The 23,807-nt window shown below is 37.5% G+C and overlaps 1 protein-coding gene across 1 annotated transcript; it reads left to right on the forward strand.

Annotated features, from left to right (window-relative positions):
- Positions 1-10,633: 10,633 nt before the first annotated feature.
- On the forward strand, positions 10,634-12,015 carry LOC309839209 (lysosomal dipeptide transporter MFSD1-like; the record flags this gene model as incomplete). The annotated part of the gene is given in 3 exon segments (XM_082680859.1): positions 10,634-11,655; positions 11,657-11,840; positions 11,842-12,015. Coding segments are annotated over 3 exon segments (1,371 nt in total). The 3' UTR covers positions 12,007-12,015.
- Positions 12,016-23,807: the final 11,792 nt, after the last annotated feature.

The following is a 23,807-nucleotide window of genomic DNA, read 5'->3' on the forward strand; positions in this document are numbered from 1 at the left end:
ATAAAAATGATGGTGTGGTTTGAAAGCCTGCAAAATGATCTTAATAATCAGTGGGGAAAATGATAATTATTCTCTGGCCTTTGAAAATTCTTACCAAAATATTAAAACTCTTATTTTCAGTTATAAATGTATAGAGAAGTAAAATAACAATAAAACTAGTGTGTGTAGTACTCCATTATTCTCCATTATTTAAAACCCAGACAGTGAGAATTAAAGTGTTTCTTTTTTCAACAACTTAGCAAGAATAGTTTGAATAGTGCTTGCTTTCTTCTTGTCATGTAACTTATGACACAGAATAAGAACCTTTTCTATGCTTTGATGAATTATCATACCCTTTTTCTAAGATTGGATCAGCTTCCAGTGTTTTATCCATTGTTCATTCAGTGTCATGAAACATCTCCAAGAGTTCCTTGGAACTCTTGTGAAGATTTTGTTGCTGGCATCACTCCTTATGGAACAATATCATACTTCTTATCACAACCACTGCCTTTAATTATGTCACTAAGTTCACCTTCCCCAGGTTCCTCTTACTGCATAACGAGAGTCTCTTCAATGGTTGTGATATCATTCCCACAGTCAACTATTTCTTCTATAAATCTATTTATGTTCTATTTGAATTTCACTTCTAGGGTTATCATTTTTTGTTTCTTTGTTGCACTTACATTTTGTTGCCCAATTCTCTATTTGGATCATCCATTAAAAAAAATGTCATGTGGGTTTATCATGGGGAAACAAGGAGGCAACAGAACTATACACTTTGCTGTCTGTGTGTGAACTGAATAATACATGCTCAGTGACTAATCACTGACAGATTTTGAAAGAAGGGACTTGATTTGTCATTAATCATGATATAAAACTGTTACTTACAGAATGATCTATGGAACTGAAGAGCTAGCGTCTTGGTTTGTACTTTCGGCAATTTCTCACAGTTAATATACTGTGGTAATTGAAATTTGGATCGTGTGATTTCCAGGACTGGTATTTTTTAACTAAATTGGGGTAACTGAAATTTTTGTGTATCAGGGCCATGCGAAGGGAAAGTTGTATGTATAATAGAAGCATTTTCTGCTCCGTGAAAACCTCTTACCGTGAGTGAAACTTAGGCTGGCGAAGTCACCATGAAGTAGAGCTTTTCTCAGGATTTTGATCAGGCGTTTCAACAGATGACAAATTCAGTTGCTTAACTTTTGTGGCCTGCTAGCATCTCCGTATTCTAGTTCCTCTTTGCAGAACGAGGGATTCCTTTATTCAAATAACATTTAATGAGGTACTAAGTTTAGAATGCAATATTGGCCAAATAGACTACGAAACAATTCAGACACTTGACAGTTCACAAATGCAGAATGACTTGTGAGTATTAGTGGAATCAAGAGATTTCACTTGACTGACTGTGGACCAAGTCTAAAAGGGAAGCGAGCCAGTTGGAAGATTGTGAATAAAATGAGACGGCGCTGTTGCAGGTGGCTGTAACTCTGCAGTGAAGCAGAGCGTGGTGTTGCTGGACGCCAGCTGTGGTGCCACTATGAAGATGAGCCAAACTCAATTGCCAGTGTTTTATTGTTTTCATCTGGTTCATTCATTACTTATAATCACCAAATTATTTTTAATATTTTCACTTAGGTAGAATAGTGTTGGAGGGATATCAATTATATGAAAGCCAAACAAAATATGTCCCCTGATGTGACATTGTGAAGTTGATGGTATGGCGCAGAATAAATAATGTCCTGTAATTCAGGCTGTTACTGTCACTGCTGACTCATTGAATGGCAGGAAGAAGCCACTTAAATTTTTTTTATGTTTTGGCTTCTAAGCTGTTTAAGAATAATTATAAGAGCTTACCCACATCACAGAGATCTGGGATTTACGAAGTATTGGTTTTAAAATATTTTGAAATTTTTGGATAAAATGTGTTAAGGTTATTTTAAACATTGTTATACTAAGTTACTACTTGAATCAAACTATTGTAGTAATAGATACTTTCCAAATTTTAGATAGTTTTTAATATTCTGTGCATGCCCAAATGAATCATTTATATATCAACCCAAATTAGGAATTTCACAAGGAGTGGTAATATGGGTAATATGACTTCTAATATTGAGGCAATATAATTGTGCTTTTAAGTGCTTTGTAGAAGGACGTGTTAGACTGAATCGTATGAGTACCATTTTTGTAGGTCAAAATGTTAAAGTACTGGGAAATTCACATAGTTTAGCCTAAATTGAGGCCAAAGATTAATTCTATTTCCATTCTTTACCCTAGCTAATGATTTTAATCTCTAAGTCCTACCTAATTTTAAGCTGGGCGTGCTGTAGTCTGCCATTTAAAAGATGTAAGAATGAGCAGGAATATTTTGCTCTATCATCTTCTCCCCTATGTGCATCTCCTACTTGCCTATCTATATATTAATGCTGATAAGTCCTTTATTTACTGGCTATGTGAAGTTGACCAAGTTATTCAATACCTTTAAACTTTAATTTTCAACTATAAAATAATAATGGTAAATACTGAATCAGACTGCTATTCAGATTAAAAGAGGCGATATGTGTTAAGTATATAAAATAGTACCTGGCACTTAGTACATGTTTAACAAATGTCAAGTATTAATTTTATAACTTCAGAGCAGAAATAAAGCATTATTCCTCATGTTTAGTCCTATCTTTACATTTCTGTCTAGTCAGAAAACTTTCTGTTGTCTGCTATGATGTTGGTGTGATTAATAAAATATTCTGATGAAGAAAAGTACCATATCTATCATTCAATTGTACATAATAAGTAGGCAGTTAAAATGTTTAATTGACTTAATTTCTCATTTAAGAAAATAGGTTGCAGTTGACTTCCAAATTATTCAAAATATAATTTGTTCCTTCCTTACTAAGAAAGTACTTCAGAATGCTGTAAAGCCTGAGGGTCTTTCTTGTAACCATATGTTATGATTGCATTGTGGATGTGTAGGTGGGTATTAGTCAATAGAGTCTTGGATAAAGTAGATTGTATTGTGTGGTCTAACTGACTCATCTTTAAGTCTTTAAAAATATTTCTGTCTTTCATTATTGGAAGGCACAGTTTTCTTTTTCTGTTAGTAACCTTTTCTCCATAAGTGATGATCTAAATGGAGTTTCTCGTATTGGAAGTTACTGCTGTAATGCCTTTTCTGCAAATATCAGTGGTACCTATTGGAAGAGCACTGGTATCCATGTTGATCTTGCCCTCTTTGGAAGGCAGTTGTGCCAGAGCTGTCTTGTTTGCCTCCATCTGGCCACACTCAAATTCAATATCCATCTGGCTTCTGACTCTTGCCTCCTTCTCTGCCTTTAGTGACCCTGCTTCTCTCTCTGGACTTGATGCTTCTTTCTGGTCTACCTGGCTTTGACTCTTGGCTTTCCCTCAAAGACTTTGGCCTGACTTTGGACAGGAAGCTCTTCAGAGCACCCTGAATATTCTGATTTCTTCAGAATCTATTTCCTTGGCTCTAATAAGCTGGACCAATAACAGCTAGCTTGACTGGCCAGTGCATTCACTTATGCCAAAGAGCGTTGAGAAATGGCGGTGTTCACAAAGGCTCTATCAGAAGCTTTGAGCTCATGCAGAATCATTTCCCTTAACAGCCTTGAATTACCTTTGGGGGAAAACAGACTTTGTGAGTCAAAATAAATGTTTGACATTTTAGGAAAAACATCATTTGAAGTATAGAGTTTTATTTCAAACTCTAGGGTTACATGGCTGTCATCTGTCCGTTTCTCTATTATGCGTTGCTACCGAATACCACTTTCTTATAGGCATATAAAAAATGCATCTACATACTTCTCCCTCTGCTGTAAAAAAACCTGGCCCTAATGACATCTTCTATCAATGTTGATAATTATTAGAGAAGACTTGCTATTTCTGCCACACAGAAGAAAATGCAAGAACACAAACCTCAAAGAGTCAGATTAGAGAGCTCTCATGATATTTGAGGTCATTTTCCAACAAGCATTCTTGCAGGCATGATGAAATTCTGTGTGATTTTCAAGTATCACCCTAGAAATGAAAAGTTCCTCATTGTTTTATTTATATGTCTGACATAAACACTAACAGTTCCAAGTAATAAAATACAATGGAAAGTGTTGACATTTTCAGTTTTCACATAGCAATATTGTTTTCTAAAAAATAAATAAATAAATGTCTGCACTGGGTCTTTGTTGCTGTGCGCGGGCTTTCTCTAGTTGCAGCGAGCGGGGGCTACTCTTCGTTGTGGTGCGTGGGCTTCTCATTGCGGTGGCTTCTCTTGTGGAGCACGGGCTCTAGGCGCACGGCCTTCAGTAGTTGCAGTGCGTGGGCTCAGTAGTTGTGGCTCATGGGCTTAGTTGCTCCGTGGCACGTGGGATCTTCCCGGAACAGGGCTCGAACCCGTGTCCCCTGCATTGGCAGGCAGATTCTTAACCACTGTGCCACTAGGGAAGTCCCAGCAATATTGTTTGAGGCACTTACTTTGAAGTAAAAATTTGCACAATTTTGACATTTATAAATGAAAGCATTCGGCTGATTGATTTTAATGGTTGAATCATGAGAGATGCATATTTCAGGAAACTGAAAACTGCTCTTTTTTTCTCTATTATCTGGTTAGCGTTCCTGTGTGGCCATTTGTTTTAAACATGTCAGCTTTCTTTAATTATTCTTTTTAAGCAGTCACTGATTGCTGATGTTATTTAAGTGATCCGGGAACACCTGTAGACTAAAGCCAAGGTCAGTGTTTTGAATACGGGAACAAGATTGGAACGTTTTTCCTAAGGTCAAAGACTGACCTGAAACTGGGGGAGGTCATGTGATAGAAGAATCCAAACGAATTATAAGATCAAAGCCAATTGGTACTGGTGCTTGGCAGAGGCTAAAGCGCTTCCGAGATGGCAGAAGCTCAAGCAGTGCATTCAATGGGGAGCTCTGGTGGTGCGTTCTGGGGACCGCGACTCTAGGAAACTAGGCTGTAGGCGAAGTCAATGAAGTTCGAAGAGTGGCTGCAGGAACAGTGGTAGAAGGTAGTCAAATATGATTAGGGAACGGTGAAGGGAATCCCCCTACTGAGGACTCAGAAAAAAACAAATGGTCAAGCCAAGTTTGATGCTTTTTTACTGGGCTGAGTACTAACGTTGTCCCTGGACAAAAATTAGTCCCAGAGAATGGGGCTAAACCTTATGTGCGGAGTAAGAATGATAACGTTTCTGTGTTAGAGTGTTATAATTAAAGAAGCCAGACTATGGTAACATGAGCCTTGTCTAGGACCCTGGCAGTGAAAGAGAAAATACAAAGGTAGACTTGAAATGCATCATGAGGGAAGAACTGATTGAATATGTGGATTTGTTGGAGGTTGAGAAGGTGCCTGTGAGCTTTTTAAACTTAGTGTGCCTGTGACCAGTTGATAGAAAAAGGATAGGCCAATAGGAGTGGCTCTTTGGCGTGAGGAGGAAGATTAGCTCTGCGTTAAGCCTACTGAGTTTAATGTGATTGTGGAAACAGTGATAGAGACAAGTGCGCCGTGTGAGGAAAAATATTGCATGTCCCTCTACTGTGAATGTTCTTTCCTTATCTACATAACCATTTTGTTGGCATCAGTACCATTTCTATAGCTTGCAATCCTGAGTGAACTACTGAGATGATAACAAAGAAGACAGAACATTTAAACTTTCAAAGAATATTTGCCTTTCTTCTTAAAAGTACTAATTAATTTAAAATCAAAAATAAAGGATGTTAAAGTATACAATTTTTTATCTAGAAAGCCAAATTCCATTAAGTATATTAAAATATTGAGGCTGCAGACAACTCCAGGGTGTATCATTTATATTGCAGTGTATATGAAAACAGCACACTGGAATTTTACATTACAATCTGAGCGGCTATCCTCAATGATGTGAGAAGAAGTATTCATAAATAAATTTAAAAATAACATTTACAGTTTGAAAGTTAACACATATGACCAATTAGAAGTAAAATGAAACAAAATATTCTATCCCCATCAAACAAATTTAAAGCCAAAGAACAAACTTAACCACAAATGTGCAAGACTTATATGAAGAAAATTACAAAACTGTAAACAGTCTTAGAAGGATTGGTTAAATGGAGACACATACTGTTTTCCTGGATGGATGCCTTAGAATTATAAAGATAATAATTATATCTCACGTCGGTTTATACATTTAACACAATTCTCATAAAAATCCCAGTGGCATATTATTTTTTTCTGATCTTAACAATAGGGATTCTATAGTTTATCTGAACAAATAAACACATGAGAATAGCATGGGCAAAATTTTAAAAGAAGTGTGTCGAGAATTATGTAACATTGCCATAGTATTTAATCTTAAACATATTATAATGTATTAGAAAAGTACACTAATTAAAGTGGGTATTGGTTTACATAGTGATAGACAACTGAGTTGAGAAGAATTGAAAGTACAGAACAAATCATAATTTGAATACAAATTTATCATACTTTGAAGTTAACATTTCAAATCAGGGTTAAAATGTTGGACTATCCACTAAGTGATATAGAAGCAACGAGTTAAGTATATAAGGTAATAAATTTAGATGGTTATGTTATCTGAGAGAAATTGCAGATATGTTAAAGATACAGATACAAAAATTAAGCAATAAAATGCGTAGTGAAAATAGTGTTGAAAATGTTACAATTTTGACATGAAGGGGGGGTTTCATTAGGAGGGGACATGACAGTAAACAGTAAAAGCCACAAAGAGAATTATAACTTGAATACCTATGTATTAATAATATCTAATTACCTAAAAACATATAAAATCTACTGGAAAAAATATAGCATAATGCAGTAGGCAGAAAGACTTATAATAAAAATTCTTCCTAGTTAATAAGAAAAATATGTATCCTCAAAGCAAAAGATGTGAAAGACATGAAGAGGTAATCCACAAGATACGAAGACAAAATACAAACATGTAAAAATCCCCAATCATTGTGGTAATCAGAGAAATTGAAATTTGCAAATATAAGTCAGCATAACCTTAATATTAAAACAAGACAAAGACAAGAAGGGCATATTACAGTCAAATCTCTCTCATGAAAATTGACGTACAAATTCTAAACAAAATATGTTTATATATCTGTTATGGGTTAATTTATGTCCATTCTCCCTCCCCACCTCCCCCACCCCCACCCACATTCCTATGTTGACCTCTTAACCCCCAGTACCTCAGAATGTGACCTTATTTGAAGATATGGTCTTTACAGAGGTAATCAAGTTAAAAGCAAGACATTAGAGGGGGCCCTAATCTAATATGACTGATAACGTTATAAAAGGGGGAAATTTGGAGACAAACAAGTATACAGGGAGAGTGCCATGTGAACATACAGACGGATGTCTGCAAGCCAAGGAGAGGGGCCTAGAACATATCCTTCAATCATAGCCCTCAGGAAGAAGCAACCCTGCCAACATCTTGATTTCAGACTTCTAGCCTCCAGAACTGGGAAATAGTAAATTTCTGTTAAGCCACCCAGTTTGTGATACTTTGTTATGGCAGCTTTAGCAAATGAATACAATTGCTAATCTAGCGATGAAGAAAAAGGGTAATAGATTAAAACAAATAGGACTTATTCTTGGGATGAAAAAGCAATTTACATCTAAAAATCAAGCAATGTAATACAGTACATTAACAGAAAAAGGGAGAGAAATCATATGATTATAAAATACCTTAGGAAAAAAAAGAAAAAATATCTTAGTAGATCAGGAATAGTAGGGAATTCCATAATTAGATAAAGAATATCTACAAAAGTTCTATAGCAGGGCTTCCCTGGTGGCGCAGTGGTTGAGGGTTCGCCTGCCGATGCAGGGGATACGGGTTCGTGCCCCGGTCCGGGAGGATCCCACATGCCGCGGAGCGGCTGGGCCCGTGAGCCATGGCCGCTGAGCCTGCACGTCCGGAGCCTGTGCTCCACAACGGGAGAGGCCACAACAGTGAGAGGCCCGCGCACCGCAAAATAAATAAATAAATAAAATAAAATAAAATATACTACTTATAATAGCATAAAATACCCAAGAGTAAACTTAACAAAATATGCCAAAATGTGTGCAACTATGTACAATATAAACTAGAAAACATTCTCAAAATAAAGACCCAAATAAATGGAGGGATTATACTACATTTATGGGTTGGAAAATGCAGTGTCCAGAGATGGCAGTTTTCCCAGGTTTTCCCTGTGGACTCAATGTAATCATAGTCAGAACCATAGCAGATTATTTCTTTACTTTTGGAGAAACTAAAAAACTGATTCTAAAATGTATCTGGACATCAGTGGGCCAAAAAATAGGCCAAGGCAATCTTTAGGGAGAACTAAGATGGAAGATGTTCACCCAAGATATCAAGTCCTACTAGAAAGCTGTGACGATTCAAAGTCTGGTGTTGGTACGTGGCAGACAGACTGATCAAGGAACTACCATAGCTCAGAAACAATCCCACACACATATGACTGTGTGATTTATGACATTATGGTGCCTTGGCAAAGGAGCAGTTTACTAGCTGGTGTTGGGTATATTTGGTATATACATACTGAAAAAGGCCCATCTGTACTCTACCCCACAGTATATAAAATTAATTCCAGATTGATTTCAGTACTAATTACAAAATTAAAGCCACCATAATGTTAGAGGGAAACAGAAAATATCTTCGTGATTCTGGAGTAGGCAGAGATTTTCAGAACAGAATATGAAAAACATTACTCATAAAGGAAAGAAAAATGACAAATTAGAGTATACTAGAATTAGGAACTTTTGTTCATTGAAGGACACCAGTAAGAAAGTGAAAAAGCAACCCAGAGACTATAATAAAATACGTTCAAGATCTATATCCAAGAGAGACTTGTTTCCACATTACAGACGGATTCCTGCAAATCAGTTAAAAGCTGTACCATAATAGAAAAAATGGGGAAGAAGTTGAATGGGCACATGACAAAAGAGGACATCCAAAAGGCTAAGAAATATATGAAAAGGCACTAAACTATCACCAGGCGTTAGGAAAAAAAAAAAAAAAAGGACAGGGAACAAACAACAGATTTTGCTTTCCCAGAAGCCTTTGTGCAAAACTACTATTTATATCTCATTGGCTAGAACTGTATCACTTGGTCAACCCTAGTTGCAAGAGAGGATGATGAAGGAGTACGTGGCTTCTCTAATTTCTCTTGTGTTACTGGCCAAAGAGGAGGAGTTAGGATATTAGTGGTGAACTGCGTGTGTCACAGTGTGTGATCGAGTCAAGTGAAACGTCTAAGAGCTGTACTGAATACACAGGTCTGGAGTGCAGCAGAGAGGTCAGGCTGCAAATAGAAAGTGAGGTTCATAATTATGCAGAGGGCATTTCAGAGCTAGCCTATGGATATAATTACTAAAGAACGTAGAGTGAGTAGAGACGTTAAGATAGAATACTGGTGTAGACAGAAATTTACCAATCTGTCAGAACAAGAGAGGGAATCACAAAGGAGTGTGAAGGACTGCAGGAGAAAAGTCAAGTGAGAGTAGTGTTTGGGGAGCAAAGGGAAGTGAGTTGCAGGGAGAAATTAGGCAAAACTTCAAATACTAATGCTGGATCTGAATAGGCAAACTCTGAAAGAGTTCTCTTTAAAGCCAAGAACAGGCGGAAGTGTTAATTTAGGCTAATCAGAGAATACTTAGTAAGTTGAGGGCATTTTCACTTCAGTTCTCTACGTATTTTATGTCAAGTGTATGGGATTTTGGGGCTCAGCAGGATTCGAAGGTATTTATTCAGATGATAATAGTTGGTACAAATTTCATAGTTTAACACCATCCACGACAGTTACACTGTCTGGTCATGGACCCTAGGGTTGAGTGACACATTTTAAGCTCATAATGGTCACCTGTGCAATTCAAGACAAAGTGGAGACTTTCTGAATGTGTGGTCTCAGTGCTGCCATATTAGCCTAATGGGAACTGGGATTGATATTGGCATGGTTCTTTCTCCTTGTCTTCACTGAAGGTGATGATAGTTTCTTTCTCCCAAGTTTCCTCATAGCCATAAAGAGACTCTGGGTATGGACTAATGGCCTTGCTACTGCAGTGCTGAGTATAGATGGGAAAAAAATCAGTCATTTGTCTTGTAGCACACTCATCAATCCATTCCCATATCCCTGCTAACAGTACTGATTTTCAAGTGTACTGTAAACTACCTAAGTAGAAATGGAAAAAAAAAATGTTGGTTGAACAAAATTGTTACTTTTAACGAGATTTTGTGCTATTGATGTCATTAAAAAAAAACTTCCTGTGGCTTTGGATTAAATTAACAAGTTTACAAATACTATAAAGCTAATTCCTAGCAGAGAGGGAAATCAACAAGGTGGACATTGAATATTCTTTTCCAAATATATTGAGGAAAAAGGGGTCTGTAAGCTAATATGTCTCAATGAGAATTTTCCACTTCATTGTGTTGTGTTTTAAGTGGTGTTTCATTTTAGATTGACTTCTTTTTGTTATCAAAGTTGTAACCTTCCTCTTCCAAGTTATCAGATGGTATATGCTTGGAGAATATAAAATGATAATTAAGAAACTGAGGAATTGAAATGGAGAATGGCATTTCTAAGAGCATATAAAAGTTTGCAGACTGTCGTCTCTCGGTCTCCTGTCGGCCCGATGGAGGAGGAGGAGGAGGAAGCGAGGGCGCCGCTGCCTGGCGGCGCCAACGAGGCCGGCAGAGGCGCCCCCGTTACACCCCCTGCCCCCGGGGCGCTGCCGGCCCTCTGCGACACCAGTCGCCTGGCGCACCGGCTCTTGGCACAGTTGCTGATATGCCTCCTTGGTTTCGGCGGCTATTTTTGCTATGATAATCCTGCTGCCCTTCAGACTCAGGTTAAACGGGATATGCAGGTGACTACCACGAAATTCATGCTGCTGTATGCCTGGTATTCTTGGCCCAATGTAGTTTTGTGTTTCTTTGGTGGCTTTTTGGTAGACCGCGTATTTGGAATACGATGGGGCACCATTATTTTTAGTTGCTTTGTTTGTGTTGGACAGGTTGTTTTTGCTCTGGGTGGAATATTTCGTGCTTTTTGGCTGATGGAATTTGGAAAGTTTGTGTTTGGGATTGGTGGGGAGTCCTTAGCAGTTGCCCAGAATACATATGCTGTGAGTTGGTTTAAAGGCAAAGAATTAAACTTGGTGTTTGGACTCCAGCTTAGCATGGCTAGAATTGGAAGTACAGTAAACATGAACCTTATGGGGTGGCTGTATTCTAAGGTTGAAGCTTCGTTGGGTTCTGCTGGTCACACAACCCTTGGGGTCACACTTACGATCGGGGGTATAACATGTCTTCTTTCACTAGTCTGTGCCTTGGCCCTTGCTTACTTGGATCAGAGAGCAGAACGAATCCTTCGTAAAGAGCAAGGAAAAACGGGTGAAGTTATCAAGTTAACTGATGTGAAGGACCTCTCCTTCCCCCTGTGGCTCATATTCATCATCTGTGTCGGCTGTTATGTTGCTGTGTTCCCGTTCATTGGACTTGGGAAAGTTTTCTTTACAGAGAAATTTGGATTTTCCTCCCAGGCAGCGAGTGCTGTTAACAGTATTGTATATGCAATATCAGCTCCCATGTCCCCAGTATTTGGGCTTCTGGTGGATAAAACAGGAAAGAACATCATCTGGGTTCTGTGTGCAGTGGTGGGTTGCTGTGTGTCTCCTGGGACTCTCCTACTCATTGCTTGCCTGTGCATTGTGGCCAATGGTGGTGTTTGTAGTTCCCGAACATCAACTGGGAGCTGCATATGGCTTCATGCGGTCCATTCAGAATCTTGGGTTGGCAGTCATTTCCATCATTGCTGGCATGATATTGGATACTTGGGGAATATCTGTTTTTAGAAGTTTTCTTCATTGCCTGTGTTTCTTTCTCACTTTTATCTGTGGTCTTACTCCAGTTGGTGAATCGTGGCCAAGGTGGGAACCTAAATTATTCTGCAAGACAAAGGGAAGAAATAAAAAACTTTCTCATGCAGAGTGAGAAGTTTAAATGACTGTGTCATGAGAATGGGCTGCACACATCATTGGTTTGAAAACCTCCAATTTTTTTTTTCTTTTAATTTAGAGTTTAGTCGTTAGGAAAAATAATGGTCTGGAGAATTATTATATTTTGAATATATCTATTTTAAAGTAGAACTGTGAGGACTATTTTAGCCTGTGTCTTTTGTATTGCTGAAGAATTCTGCTTTGGAATAGGCTCATCAATGATGAAGTTTAGAAAATTGCATCTGCTACATGCAGGTGATTTTGAGTAAGGACAGTAAATAATGGAAATCTTTAGATCTTGTATTGAGATAATTTTCACAAAGTGTATCTTAGGGATATGGCCTTTAATCTTAAAACAAAAAAAAAAGCTTTTGAGGGATTAGAAAGGATACTTTATATAGAATAAACAATAGCATTTTAATAGGCATTCCCTTTTGTAATAGGGAATATTTGAAAGATGTTTTTATGAAGTCTCATTTCCACAAATAGCAGATTGTGTTCTGCTCTCTTTAGTTACCAGAGGTTGCTGAGCAGTGACCCTTTTGAGCTTCTTTATTTCTCTGTTAATGAGGACCCTAATCCCTTAGGGACATAATTTTGTGGTACAAACTTTCTGTACGGTTTTTCTTATAGTCCAATTAATTACTAAAAAACGTCCTGTAAATTATGATAATTGCGTATCTACAAGGTTAAATAAAAACACTTCAAGAGGAGAAAAAAAAAAAGTTTGCAGAAATCTAGTCTGCCATCTCCATGCCCAAAAATTTAGTTCCTCTTTCCTGTTTCTTTTAGTAAAACACTGTAGTTTTATTTCCTTGTATATTCTGCCTGCCCCTAGGAATTAAGTTTTTAAAATATTCTATTTAAATTAATATTTGTGATTTTTGACAAATAAAAATTTCTCACAATTAAGACGTCTCCTTCTACATACAGATTCCCTAGACATTGCTACAGCCTGGAACCAGAAAGACAAGATTGATCTCCACGGTTGTTTACAGATTGCATTACGGCATTGGCTTTTGGATGACTGGATGAATATATTTTTATTTTGGACTTGATTTATTTTTCAGTATGGAGACCTAGTCAAACATATGTTTCAGGGTCTTCATCGCCAGTATTGAGGCTTCCTATTGGGATGACACAACTTGGAGAAGTAGCATGCCCCAGAAATTGTACACTTACGATTCCTCTGGTGGCAGTATCAGCTTCCCACTTTATAGAGCCATTTAATTGATGTGTTTCATCCTCCTTTCCTCGCATTTCATCAGTTTGTATTTAGATGTATGTAAATGACACGTCATTTCTGAGCAGTTCTCAGGGAATTGAACGTGGCTTTGCTCTTCAGATTCCTTAAGAGATTCCTTCTTTCCCTTCCATTCTTCTTTTCTTCCTTCCTCCGTCTCTCCCTCCCTACTTTCCATCTTTACTTCCTTATTTTGTCCTTCCTTTGACAAAGATTTACTAAATGTCTACTGTGGGCACTGAACTCAAAAGCAAAAAAAAATATGCAAGCACAGGCTTGGGCTGAAGGCACTTAGAGTCTGACTGCTTTCTTCCATAGGTGCCTGAGGCTAACACAATAAAAGTCTCAGGAAATCCAACTGGATTTGTTTAGCAGATTCTGTACTTGGGGTTGAGATTTGGAAAATCTGGAGGACCATGTTCAAAGTCCTTCATAGCTTTCCGAAGCATTTTTGGAAGGATACATTTATGTGCCATTGGTATGCTTCTCATAAATCACTCCTACCCGAACACCAGCTAGACAGCAGAACGAGTGAACTCTATTAGCTTGACTTGCATTTTTTTATTACACTCATTTTAAAAATGAGCAAAGTTTTGAGAATATTCTTCAATTCATATTTTCACAGCCAGAATCATCTTTGCCCTAGTCCTAATTAGTGTGTTTTCCTGCATTTTTGTCTCACAATTACACTGTGCCTCTTTTTCTCATCATTGCGTCTTGGCAAGGGACGAGTGGAAAAATGTGAAGATTAAACATTCTCTCTAGAAGAGTTTTATTTGTCTATTCATAGTCTAAGATTTTGTTTATTAATGATTTAGAAGTACATGAGTAAATCTGATGATGTTAATTCTGTGCTTATATGAAGATCTCCTAACATCAAAATAGATTTTTGTAGCTATGTCTCAGCTTTAGTGAGATGGAGTTCAGTGATGTTGCCAAAGAGCTGATTGATTAATTTGATAAAGTCTAATGGTTTTTGTCTTTGCAAAATTTAGGTTTGCCTGTCAGTTGTGCTTATTTTTCCCTCAGAAATTTGAAATGGCAGCTGAATGTTTTATCAGGTTTCTTAAGGGCTTTTTATTTCTGGGATAGCTGCAGGGCCATCTAACTAGAAAGAGAACTACCATTTGGCAAGATGGTCACTGCATGAGGTTAGGGAGTTCGAAAGTTCTATTCTCACTTTGCTCCAGGCAATTTTGCAATCATAATAGATTTTTACCCTTTTAACATGCTGTTCATCTTCAAAAACCATACTGCTAATGTCTTAATAGCTTCGTTTGACCCAGGAAGGGATATTTTGTTGTCTGAGAATATAGTCATAGGGCAAGTGGTCTTTGCTGGGCCACAGGAGTGGATGAGCAGTAGGCTTGCCCACTGTCCCATTCATCTATAGTTTAGAAACCAGCCATCTTCTCCTGCCATGCTGTTTAGATTTGGATTCACTGGTTAGCCTGAAGCTCACAGAGCTACTCAGAAGTCAGTAGAAGGGGAATTTTCTTCTACTTTTCTTTTTAAAAAATCTGTACACTCTCTGGTCTTTCTCACATAACAGTATGGATGACAGTGAAAAGAATATCTATTTTACTTTATTTCTCTCGCACTGATCACTTTCAGATGTCAAAGTCTGTTTCATCTTGTTTTAACTTCAGGATTTTCCATTTTCTTCTGATGTTATCTTATTCTTATTTTCAAATAATAAATGTATATCCTGTCAGTGTTCTAAGGAATACTAAGATATTTCCTTCACAAATCATAAGTATCCCAGTGAATTAAAACAGTCATTGTGACCAATAACCTAGATTACTTTTGCAAAGAAATTAGTAGCTATTAGAAAATTATAGTATTATATGATAAAATGGAAGTTATATTTAGAAATGTTTAGGCACCATTAGATTCCTCATCAATTTCAAGAATGAAAATATTTTCTGTACTACACATTATATTATACATCTCCCTTTTTAACAATAATCACTTTCTTTTTAAATTAATGGTGTAAAATTAAAAGTAAATGTAGAAAAGTAACAACAAAGTAAAACTCTCTTAAAACATGCAGAAGAGCAAAAACAACTTAAAACCTCATTGAGATAAATGTTCAAGCATGAAAATAATTGTTTAAAATAAAATGTTATCTGTGCCTCTTATGTTAATGATGTTAATTTTTTAATAAATTATACATGGTCAAAATTAGAGAAGTACAAAAAAGAAATGAACTCATCCAAAATACAAAGAAGAAATAAAAATTTTCTTAATAAATGGAATGAAACTATAGTATAATTAATTTTTTCATTCCAAATATCTTATTAATGGATATGGAGAGAAGGATATCTGGAAGAATAGCGAAAATTCTTACAAAAATAGGATTATACTGTGCATGCAAATTTCAAATAAAATCATTAAATTTTATTTGAATTCAACAGGAGGAATAAGAGAGGTGCAGGTGTTTGCTAAACTTCATTCCTCAGAGATAATGACTTCCCCCCACCAACTTTATTTAGATATAATTGACATATAACATTGTGTAAGTTTAGGATGTACAACATGTTGATTTGATGCACTTGTGTATTGCAAAATGATTACCATGATAGGTTATCTAACACCTGCATGATGTCACATAATTACCGTTTATTTTTTAAGGTTAGAACATTTAAGATTTAGGAGATTAGCAACTTTCAAGTACATACTACTGTATTATTAACTATAATCACCCTGTTGTAATATTAGATCCCAAGAACTTCTTCATCTTATAACTGGAAGTTTGTACCCCTTTGACCAACATCTCTTCATTTCCCCCACCCCACCCCTGGTAATCACCAATCTACTCTCTGTTTCTATGAGTTCGGCTTCCTTAGATTCCACATATGAGTGATATCATACGGTATTTGTCTTTCTCTGTCTGACTTATTTCACTTAGCATGATGCCCTAAAGGTCCATCCATGTTGGCCCAAACCAGAGGTAATGACTCTTGACTGTTTTTAATACTTCGGGATATTGCCTACTGACTCTAAAGGATGCATCTGCTTATCTCTTTGCTTTGGGGTTCATCATCATTAGGCAATATGCATTGGCTCCAAGTTATGAAAGAGGATTAGCTTCCGTATGCCATATATCACTCTCCTATGTTTGGGTTTGTTAAAAATCAATTTTTTGATTACTGATATTATACTTTTACTAATCTCCATAAGCATATGTCTCCTTCTTCATCAACTTGAGAAAGTATCTCTTGACTTCCCACCACGTAATACAAGGAACTTAGACCCTCTGTTTCCCTCCAGCTCTACTTCCCTCTTTCACCTCTCACTTTGTCAGTCATAATATTACTTTTATATTGTCAAGGTATATGATATGTACCTTCTGGTTAAGTGCTTCATGCTATGGGTTGATTCTGATTAAAAAAAAATTCAAAACTCATAAAATACATGAACAGAATCAAGGAGTATGGCTTCCGAGGTAGCTCTGGTCATGGCCATTCCAGTGAGGAGGGAGGATGAACGAATAGAGCAAACTTATATCTTCTTTGGTACAAGTTCCTATGACTTCTGTCCATATTTCACTGGGAAGAATTTAGTGGCATGGTCATACCTAACTGCAACAAGGGTTGGGATGAGTGATGATCTGAAATATCTGGTCTGTATCTCATTTTGCCTGAGCACACGTATATGTGTAGGATCAATGCCCAGAGGTGGAAATGTTCAGTAAAGCGGCCTATGTATTTCTCAATTAGATAGGTATTGCCGAATTGCCCTGCATAGGGGTTCTCCCAGTTGAAATTCTTACTCACAGTGTGTGAGAATGCCCATTTTACTATATCTTCAAAACAGAGAGGCTTACAAAATTTTGGATTTTTGCCATTTGAAAGATGAAAAATGGTATTTCAGTGTCATTTAAATTTGTATTTCTTCTATTTTGAGTGACGTTCAGCATACTTTATGTATTGAATATCCATTTGAATTTCTTTTTCTCTGAACTGCTTGTTCACATCTTCTGCCTACCTTTTTCTTTAATATAAATTTATTTTATTTATTTTTGGCTGCATTGGGTCTTTATTGCTGTGCATGGGCTTTCTCTAGTTGCGGCGAGTGGGGGGCTACTCTTTGTTGTGGTGCACGGGCTTCTCATTGGGGTGGCTTCTCGTTGCATGCAGAGCATGGGCTCTAGGCACGTGGGCTTCAGTAGTTGTGGTACACGGGCTCAGTAGTTGTGGCTCGTGGGCTCTAGAGCACAGGATCAGTAGTTGTGGCTCATGGGCTTATTCGCTCCGCGGCATGTGGGATCTTCCAGGACCAGGGCTCAAACCCATGTCCCCTGCATGGCAGGCAGATTCTTAACCACTGCACCACCAGGGAAGCCCCCGCCTACCTTTCTTAATAGGCTACTGGTATTTTTGCTTAGTTGTAGGACCAATGAGTATTATGGAGCGTTTGTCAGCAGTGAACAAGAAACTAACATACTTATTGACTTAAATGAAGGCCAACCCATTTGAAGCAAGCCATTTTATTTTTAAAGATAGAATTTTCCCTGGCATATTTGGACTTTTAAATTTTATTTTCAATGAGGCACAAATCTGGGGAGCAGGGGGTCCACATTTCTACACAGAACTTGCCCAAGGTAGGAGCTAGCTTTGCCTTTAATTCTGTTTCACCTTAAATTTTGTTTCACAAATGAAACACCTTTGATGTTCCGCCTCTATGTTTGGAATGAAGACAAGAAAAACTAAAATACATTGAAAAAAGTTTCCCATTTTCTATTAAGGAGAATCTAGAGCTGGTATGGGAACAAAAGGAAATGACTTTAAATACCAGCAAACTGATACTTTCCCCAAATTTAGAAAATAATATCCATTAGGGTCCAACAGAAGTCAGAACTAATGTGTAATCATTAGTGGAAAAGAATTGGTAAATTGCAGTCTGTTGAAAGCTCCAAAATTTGTAACTTTAGACAGGACAATTTTTAAGTCATTTATTATACAATTATAAATCAATGTTATCTGGAAAACCCCTAAAATTTATAAAGATTATTTTAATGACATAAAATGAATTGAGGGGAAAGAAGTGATATTAAAGAGCAAAGTCATTTAAAAATTGACACGTCTACAAAACTCATTCCTGTATCTTCAATCTGTTTCATTATCTTAACTCAGTGTAGTATAGTATTCAGTTTTATTAGGTAAATTATTTCCTTATGCTGTATATTTTACAAATGAATAGGCAATTTCCTTTCATTGGCAACTATTATATCCTACATCAGTGATGTACGATTTTTGAGGACTATATGCACTAATAATAGTGTGAAGAAAACTGGTGAGTGGACTTCTAAACACTATCTAGATTTCTAGATAGATTGCTACTATCTATTGACAGAATGGAGACACTGGTACCAGTAAGTGCTTCCAGTTAATGTAAAATAGTAATAAGATCATAGAAATAAAGAAATATTATTGATATAAATAGTAAGTACAATTAATATTGTACAAATGAAATTGTTTTGTGATCAAATGACAGCACTAAATGGTTAACTCAGAAATTAGCAGATGTGGAAGAATGCAGACATTGAACTTAATTTAAAAGTAATGGTTATGGGAGTTACAAGCATTATTAAAATTTGGGGAGGAGAAGGTCAAGATGGCAGACTAGGAGGAGGCGGAATTCGTGTCTCCACACAACTAGGGCACCTATCAGGCACCGGTGGGGGATCACAGACACCTAAGGGGATAGGAGGAACCCCCAATGACCAGGTAGGATGTGGGGCATGGGGAGGAGTGAGGGGGGAGGAGAAGCGGAAGCAGGATGGGACTGGCGCCCCTGAGGGGAGGCTGGGGGAGGGGAACGGATCCCATGACCGAAGGGGGAAACTGGGGGGCCACTGGGAGGGCAGAGGATCAAAAGGGAGAGTGGCCAGGTTTCCCCTGCCCTCTTGGGCCAACTGCCTGCAAACTCCAGTGCTGGACGCCTCAGGCCAAACAACCAGTAAGACAGGAATACACCACCACCCATCAAAAAAAAAAAGAAAAAAAGAAATGACAAAAAAAATTACTTACAGACGAAGGAGCAAGGTAAAAACCTACAAGACCAAATAAATGAAGACAAAATAGGCAACCTACCTGAAAAAGAATTCAGAGTAATGATAGTAAACATGATCCAAAATCTCAGAAACAGAATGGAAAAAATACAAGAAACAGTTAACAAGGATCTAGAAGAACTAAAGAGCAAACAAACAGTGATGACCAACACAATAACTGAAATTAAAAATACTCTAGAAGGAATCAATAGCAGAATAACTGAGGCAGGAGAACGGATCAGTGACCTGGAAGATAAAATAGTGGAAATATCTGCCACAGAGCAGAATAAAGAAAAAAGAATGAAAAGAATTGAGGACAGTCTCAGAGACCTCTGGGACAACATTAAATGCACCAACATTCGAATTATAGGGGTCCCAGAAGAAGAAGAGAAAAACAAACGGTCTGAGAAAAATTTGAACAGATTAGAGTCAAAAACTTCCCTAACATGGAAAAGGAAATAGCCAATCAAGTCCAAGAAGTGCAGACAGTCCCATACAGCATAAACCCAAGGAGAAACATGCTGAGACACGTAGTAATCAAACTATCAAAAATTAAATACAAAAAAAATATTAAAAGCAGCTAGGGAAAAGCAACAAATAACATACAAGGGAATCCCCATAAGGTTAACAGCTGATCTTTCAGCAGAAACTCTGCAAGCCAGAAGGGAGTGGGAGGACATATTTAAAATGATGAAAGGGGGCTTCCATGGTGGCGCACTGGTTAAGAATCCTCCTGCCAATGCAGGGGACATGGGTTCGAGCCCTGGTCCGGGGAGGTCCCACATTCCGTGGAGCAGCTAAGCCTGTGTGCCACAACTACTGAGCCTGTGCTCTAGAGCCCATGAGCCACAACTACCGAGCCCTCGTGCCACAGCTATTGAAGCTTGCACGCTGCAACTACTGAAGCCCATGCGCCTAGAGCCTGTGCTCTGCAACAGGAGAAGCCACCACAATGAGAAGCCCGTGCACGGCAATGAAGAGTAGCCCCTGCTCACCACAACTAGAGTAAGCCAGTGCCCAGCAATGAAGACTCAACACAGCCAAGAATAAAAAATAAATTTAAAAAAAATGATGAAAGGGAAAAAGCTACAGCCAAGATTACTCTACCCAGCAGGGATCTCATTCAGATTCAATGGAGAAATTAAAAACTTTACAGACAAGCAAAAGTTAAGAGAATTCAGCACCACCAAACCAGCTTTCCAACAAATGCTAAAGGAACTTCTCTAGGCAGGAAACACAAGAGAAGGAAAAGACTTAAAATAACAAACCGGAAACAATTAAGAAAATCGTAATAGGAACATACATACCAAGAATTACCTTAAATGTAAATGGATTAAATGCTCCAACCAAAAGACACAGACTGGCTGAATGGATACAAAAACAAGACCTGTATATACGCTGCCTGCAAGAGACCCACTCCAGACCTAGGGACACATACAGACTGAAAGTGAGGGGATGGAAAAAGATATTCCATGCAAGTGGAAATCACAAGAAAGCTGGAGTAGCAATACTCGTATCAGATAAAATAGACTTTAAAATAAAGACAGTTACAAGAGATAAGGAAGGACACTACATAATGATCAGGGATCAATCCAAGAAGAAAACATAACAATTATAAATATTTACGTACCCACCATAGGAGCACCTCAATACATAAAGCAAATGCTAACAGCCATAAAAGGAGAAATCGACAGTAAACAATAATAGTGGGGGACTTTAACACCCCACTTACACCAATAGTTCATCCAGACAAAAAATAACTAAGGAAACACAAGCTTTAAATGACACAATAGACCAGATAGACTTAATTGATAATTTTAGGACATTACACGTGAAAGCGGAAGAATACACTTTCTTCTCAAGTGCACATGGCATGTTCTCCAGAATAGATCACATGTTGGGTCACAAATCAAGCCTTGGAAAATTTAAGAACATTGAAATCATATCAAGCATCTTTTCCGACCACAACACTATGAGATGAGAAACCAGTTACAGGAAAAAAAAACAGTACATGGAGACTAAACAGTGCATGGAGACTAAACAGTGCGCTGCTGAATAGTCAAGAGATCACTGAAGAAATCAAAGAGGAAATAAAAAAAAATACCTAGAAATAAATGACAATGAAAACACGACGACCCAAAACCTCTATGGGATGCAGCAAGCAGTTCTAAGAGGGAAGTTTATAGCAATACAACCCTATCTCAAGAAACAAGAAACATCTCAAATAAACAAACTAACCTTACACCTAAAGCAATTAGAGAAAGAAGAACCAAAAAACCCCAAAGTTAGCAGAAGGAAAGAAATCATAAAGATCAGATCAGAAATAAATGAAGGAAACAGTAGCAAAGGTCAATAAAACTAAAAGCTGGTTCTTTGAGAAGTTGAACAAAATTGATAAACCATTAGCCTGACTCATCAAGAAAAAAAGGGAGAAGACTCAAATCAACAGAATTAGAAATGAAAAATGAGAAGTAACAACTGACACTGCAGAAATACAAAGGATCATGAGAAATTACTACAAGCAACTATATGCCAATGAAATGGACAGCCTGGAAGAAATGGACAAATTTTTAGAAATGCACAACCTTCCAAGGCTGAACCTGGAAGAAATAGAAAATATAAACAGACCAATCACAAGCACTGAAATTGAGACTGTGATTAAAACTCTTCCAACAAACAAAAGCTCAGGACCAGATGGCTTCACAGATGAATTCTATCAAACATTTAGAGAAGAGCTAACACCTATCCTTCTCAAACTCTTCCAAAATAGAGCAGAGGGAGGAACACTCCCAAACTCATTCTACGAGCCCACCATCACCCTGATACCAAAACCAGACAAAGATGTCACAAAAAAGAAAAACTGTAGGGCAGTATCACTGATGAACATAGATGCAAAAATCCTCAACAAAATACTAGCAAACAGAATCCAACAGCACACTGGAAGGATCATACACCATGATCAAGTGGGGTTTTTCCCAGGAATGCAAGGATTCTTCAATAGACGCAAATCAATCAATGTGATACACCATATTAACAAATTAGAGGAGAAAAACCATATATTCATCTCAATAGATGCCGAAAAAGTTTTTGACAAAATTCAACACCCATTTATGATAAAATCCCTCCAGAAAGTAGGCATAGAGGGAATTTACCTCAACATAATAAAGGCCATATATGACAAGCCCACAGCCAACATTGTTCTCAATGGTGAAAAACTGAAACCATTTCCACTAAGATCAGGAACAAGACAAGGTTGTCTACTCTCACTACTGTTATTCAACATAGTATTGGAAGTTTTAGCCACAGCAGTCAGAGAAGAAAAAGAAATAAAAGGAATCCAAATTAGAAAAGAAGAAGTAAAGCTGTCACTGTTTGCAGATGACATGATACTATACATAGAGAATCTTAAAGATGCTACCAGAAAACTACTAGAGCTAATCAATGAATTTGGTAAAGTAGCAGGATACAAAATTAATGCACAGAAATCTCTTGCATTCCTATACACTAATGATGAAAAATCTGAAAGTGAAGTTAAGAAAACACTCCCATTCACCATTGCAACAGAAAGAATAAAATATCTAGGAATCAACCTACCTAAGGAGACAAAAGACCTGTATGCAGAAAATTATAAGACACTGATGAAAGAAATTAAAGATGATACAAATAGATGGAAAGATATACCATGTTCTTGGATTGGAAGAATCAACATTGTGGAAATGACTCTACTACCCAAAGCAATCTACAGATTCAGTGCAATCCCTATCAAAGTACCAATGGCATTTTTCACAGAACTAGAACAAAAAATTTCACAATTTGTATGGAAACACAAAAGACCCCGAATAGCCAAAGCAATCTTGATAAAGAAGAAGGGAGCTGGAGGAATCAGGCTCCCTGACTTCAGACTGTACTACAAAGCTACAGTAATCAAGACAATATGGTACTGGCACAAAAACAGAAAGATAGATCAGTGGAACAGGACAGAAAGCCCAGAGTTAAACCCACGCACATATGGACATCTTATTTTTGATAAAGGAGGTAAGAATATACAATGGAGAAAAGACAGCCTCTTCAATAAGTGGTGCTAGGAAAGCTGGACAGCTACATGTAAAAGAATGAAATTAGAACACTCCCTAACACCATACACAAAAATAAACTCAAAATGGCTTAAAGACCTAAATGTAAGGCCAGATACTATTAAACTCTTAAAGGAAAACATAGGCCGAACACTCTATGACATACATCACAGCAAGTTCCTTTTTGACCCACCTCCTCGAGAAATGGAAATAAAAACAAAAATAAACAAATGGGACCTAATGAAACTTCAAAGCTTTTGCACAGCAAAGGAAACCCTATACAAGATGAAAAGACAACCCTCCGAATGGGAGAAAGTATTTGCAAATGAAGCAACTGACAAAGGATTAATCTCCAAAATTTACAAGCAGCTCATGCAGCTCAATATCAGAAAAACAAACAATCCAGTCCTAAAATGGGCAGAAGACCTAAATAGACAT

This window comes from Grampus griseus (assembly GCF_964374135.1).
Source record: "Grampus griseus genome assembly, chromosome: X".
Taxonomy (NCBI): Eukaryota; Metazoa; Chordata; class Mammalia; order Artiodactyla; family Delphinidae; genus Grampus; species Grampus griseus.